General features: G+C 32.0%; 1 protein-coding gene across 1 annotated transcript; it reads right to left on the minus strand.

Annotated features, from left to right (window-relative positions):
- Positions 1-712: 712 nt before the first annotated feature.
- LOC132062132 (glycine-rich protein 2-like) lies at positions 713-2,153 on the minus strand. The gene is made up of 2 exons (XM_059454770.1): positions 2,146-2,153; positions 713-1,037 (listed from the first exon to the last, which is right to left on the minus strand). Exons 1-2 carry the CDS (start codon positions 2,151-2,153, stop codon positions 713-715), a joined length of 333 nt encoding a protein of 110 aa, XP_059310753.1.
- Positions 2,154-4,352: the final 2,199 nt, after the last annotated feature.

Genomic DNA, 4,352 nt, shown 5'->3' on the forward strand with positions numbered 1-4,352 from the left:
AACGATACAAACCAATTATCATATACAATTAATACACAAGTTAGTAATCAAAATCTTTCTATTATTAATGTATAATAATTTATACACATTTCATGCACACAATCACAACACACATTTCAACTTTTTTACATGTTGCATTAAAGATTTTTTTTTTTTTTTTTTGCATTAAACATATCATCGCTCCCCATTATTTCCCACAAACAAAATCCAAAGCATAATTAAAGTCTAACCATGTAGGACGGGAAAACAGTGTTAATATACAAAAATAACAATGAACAATAACAATGGTGAAAGATTGGTTTGAAAATCGTGAGTTGAAAATACAGAGAATTGCAATCAGGCAAAAAACATTAAAATTGGTGGGGAATTGTTCGTCGATGAAGCTAAAATCGTATCATATTAGGAGAGAAGATGAATTTTAGCTCTGAAAATGGTGTCTATCTTAGAGGGAGAGAGAGAGAGAAATCTTTTTGAAAAGTAGAAGAAGTTGATTGGTATCTATCCTAAAACTAAGCCCACATTTAAAATCAGATTCTCTTCCTAAAAAAAAAAAAAAGAATTCTACCTGGTGTAGAGAACATTAGGAGTTATTTATATTTAGTAGCTATACTTTATTTTAATTACATCTGATAGCTAAATGTGGTATTTCAATTGCATAAGGTAACTAATTCAAAACCCGTCTTCTCTTATTCCATTGTATCAATCTGTTCCCTCAACACCCTCTCTCTTCTGCCTCAACTCTCTCACCACACTTAATACAACCACTGCTTCCTCCACCACCACCGTTGTATCCATCACCATCTCCTCCATTGCCACCGCCACCATAACCGCCGCCTCCACAGTTACCACCACCGTGTCCACCGTCGTAGCCAATGTCAAATCCACTACCATATCTACCGCCGCCATAACCGGCATCACCACGGCCGCTACAGGACCCACTGGAAACAGCAGCACCGTCACGGCCAGTGACGTCAATAGCCTTGGTTCTTACGTCACCACCAGATTCAACTTCGAACTCAACAACTTCACCTTTTTCACTTTCTCAACAGTTTCAGATCTATCCTCTCAGGCAAGATACCGGAGCTAAATCTCGATTCTAAACTTGAAACTTTTAGATCTATCCTCTCCGGCGAATCAATGGAGCTAGATCTCGATTTTTCGGTGCTAAAAAGTTTAGATCTATCTTTTCTGGCGAGTTACCGGAAAGCTTATACCACTTTATCTCTAATCTTCGGAGATGTATTTAAGATCTGAGTGTATTTTTTTCCTTGTATCTCAAATCTGAATTTTTTTTTTCTTGTATCTCAGATTTGAGTGTATTTCAGTGTATTCATTTTTTTTTTAAGTGTAAAATAGAGTGTTTCTTTACGTATTTTTTGCTTGTATTTCGAAATTTTTTATTTATACAAATGAATACAGTGAATTTTGAATACAACTAATTATTCATGTAATTTTTTTTGCATTTATGTTGTTTGAATACAACCGAATTAAAATACAATAAGTTGAATACAGTGTAAATATAGCTATCAATGAATACAGCCGAATTGAATACAACGAAATACACCGGAATTGAAATACAACCGAATTTAAATACACATTACTGTAGCTACGAAATGTAATTAGCAAAAGTGTAGTTATGCCTAAAAAAAAAAAAAAAACCAAAGTGTAGTCATTTTTGTAAGTTGCCCAAAAAAAGACCAAAATTGTGGGTATCCCATTAAGCCCAAATCTTATATACTCCCCATTAAGCCCAAATCTTGTATACTTTGTAATTTTGTTGGTATGTTTTATAATAAGAAAAAATATTATATTTTATAATATAAAGTCTTAATTAGTATTATTAGGTCATTTTTCCGAAAACTCCTTAATTCGCCCCTCCAATAAGAGTTTATCAATCTATAGGGCAAACTGGCAAGTGTTTATCTAGACAGAGCCCTAAGCAATTTTACAATATTGACAAGACTCAACTAAAGAGAGTCTTCCCCACCCCAATTAGAATATCAAATAGTTCATTATGGGCAATAACCCTCTACCAGAAAAATAAAAAAGTTATCATGTAAAATGCGAGAAGAAAGTTCTTCATCATTTGTCCACTACAAAGGCAAAAAGCATCTATGTAATTATTCAAGATAGAGGGGGACAGACCTTGGCATTTCAACGGCAAAGCTTTGGGTAATTGATGGGGTTAAAGGCCTTATTAGCTTTTAGTTGATGGAATTCTATTAAAGTAGGGGTATTAGACACATTATTAAATTAACAGTTTAACAGAAATAACAATAATAATGATTAAACTAACTTTGCCGCCTTCTTAAAGTTAAAGTTAATTTTTCTACTCCCTCCGTCTCAAAATATTTATCGCATTTTTTATTTACACGCCCATTAGAAAAACATTTATAAGGGTAACATTTTGACTATTTTACCCTCTGAACACATTTCATCATGTTCTCTCTCTTCAATAAATATTTACTCCATTAATGATGAAACCTCTTAAATATTGGTATGTGAACTCACAAAATCAATCCATTAATGTAATTACTACAAGAATAAATGGGAAAAAGCTACTTAATTTTATCTTTGGTAAATAAAACATCAAATATTTTGAGACAAGTATTTTTAGTAAGGACGATAAATATTTTGAAACGAAAGGAGTATTATCTTCTCTCATATTTTTTCAACTTACAAGTGCAAAAAAGGTTGAAATCGCTCTACTTATAGTATTTTTTTGGCGGGTTAGTTAAGCCTATTAAATTTGACTAATTAAAGTGATAGACAAAGTGATGCATGGAGGGTGTTAGTTTAACCAATAATTAATCATTAAATAAGATTTTAAGCTTCTATTTACGGCAAGAAAACCTCTTGTTTATGTTATCATGCCCCTATGCCTCGATGCTCAAATGCTTTTGCTCTTTTGACATGACATGAGATAATTAAGATTTTAGTTATTAATTAACTAACCTTTAAGATAACCATGTGATTCTGTTTCCTGACAATGTGAAACGTCCTGTTTATAGGCTGGATTAACGTCATCTCATCTTCAAAATGAATGGACCCCCGTTAGTGAAAAATTATTTCTATTTATTAAATGCTTCCCATGACCAACATGGAATGTTTTTTACATTATAAAACTCTAGTGGCATTATAGTAGTTTCATTTAATCCACAAACTTGTATGTTCAGAATTTCACCTCGTCACGAGAACTGAATATTTTAAATTTTTAGATGAAAAAGTGCTCAGGCACTTCGACAAAGAGAGTTTTTTATGAACATTTTCTGCTAGTTCATCGTCATCATTATAACTAATTAAACAAGGAAAATAGTAATAATAGTAAAAGAATCATTTTTCTTCTAGAGTATCCTTCTTTAAAATGATACCTTCTTTTAAAATGGGGGTAAGCTTGTAATTATAGGCGTGCAAGGTGGAATTATATTAAAGTTAGAACTAAAAATTCCAGATTTTACTTATGTCTAAGCTACTCAGAGTGAGAGGATAAGCAAAAAATATTATCTTTTAATTCAAACTTTATTTTCTCTTTTCCCATGGCTCGTAACTATTTCTAATTTCTTCTCAACCCTTCTTCTAGGAAGGCGGAAAAAATAAAAATAAAAAGGAAAAAAAGCAACCAAAGGGTAAATAAGTGTTTAAGAGAGAGGGGCGCAAGGGAGGATATGATGGACGCATTGACAGCTGTTTAGCAATAATCCCATTAATGAATTGAATGGGAAAATTATCTAGAAAAGTAAACATCTCGAAAGCAATCAAGTACACTAATTAAGATTTAAACATAAAGTGGAATCCCATTATTTTTATTATCGTTGTTCTTTCTTGTCAATTAGTTGTCCTTCATTGTATCTGATTAAGTAAAGCTGTCTTTGAAGATAACCCAAAAAAGGGGCACTTCCATTTGTTCAAGGACACAAAGATTATGTCCCCTTACTGCAATAGGCTTTTCATTAACTTTTTATGATAATCTTCATCAGTTTCACTTCATATATTTCACATCACCACTTATAAATTCCTTGAAAAGCTCTTTGGTTTTTCCAAAACTTTAGTTTTTTTTTTTTCCAATCATCATTTGTTGTCCTTCGACGTCTCTTGAATGACTATTTTCTGAAGGATTAAACTTAAATTGAAAAAACAAAAAAATCAGCAGTAATGAAGTTCAGCTTGTATAACATGTGGATCCACATATTAAAGCTACCAACTCATGTTTAGTGTAGATGAACGCATACCTTTAATTAGTTATTAAAAGGTGTAACTGTGCAAATTGATAATTTTATACCGTTAATATATAAAAATCAAAGTAATTGTTGAAATATTACTCGGTCGTACAATCTATCACCATAATCTTCCAA

This window comes from Lycium ferocissimum, chromosome 7 (assembly GCF_029784015.1).
Source record: "Lycium ferocissimum isolate CSIRO_LF1 chromosome 7, AGI_CSIRO_Lferr_CH_V1, whole genome shotgun sequence".
In the NCBI taxonomy this organism is placed as follows: domain Eukaryota; kingdom Viridiplantae; phylum Streptophyta; class Magnoliopsida; order Solanales; family Solanaceae; genus Lycium; species Lycium ferocissimum.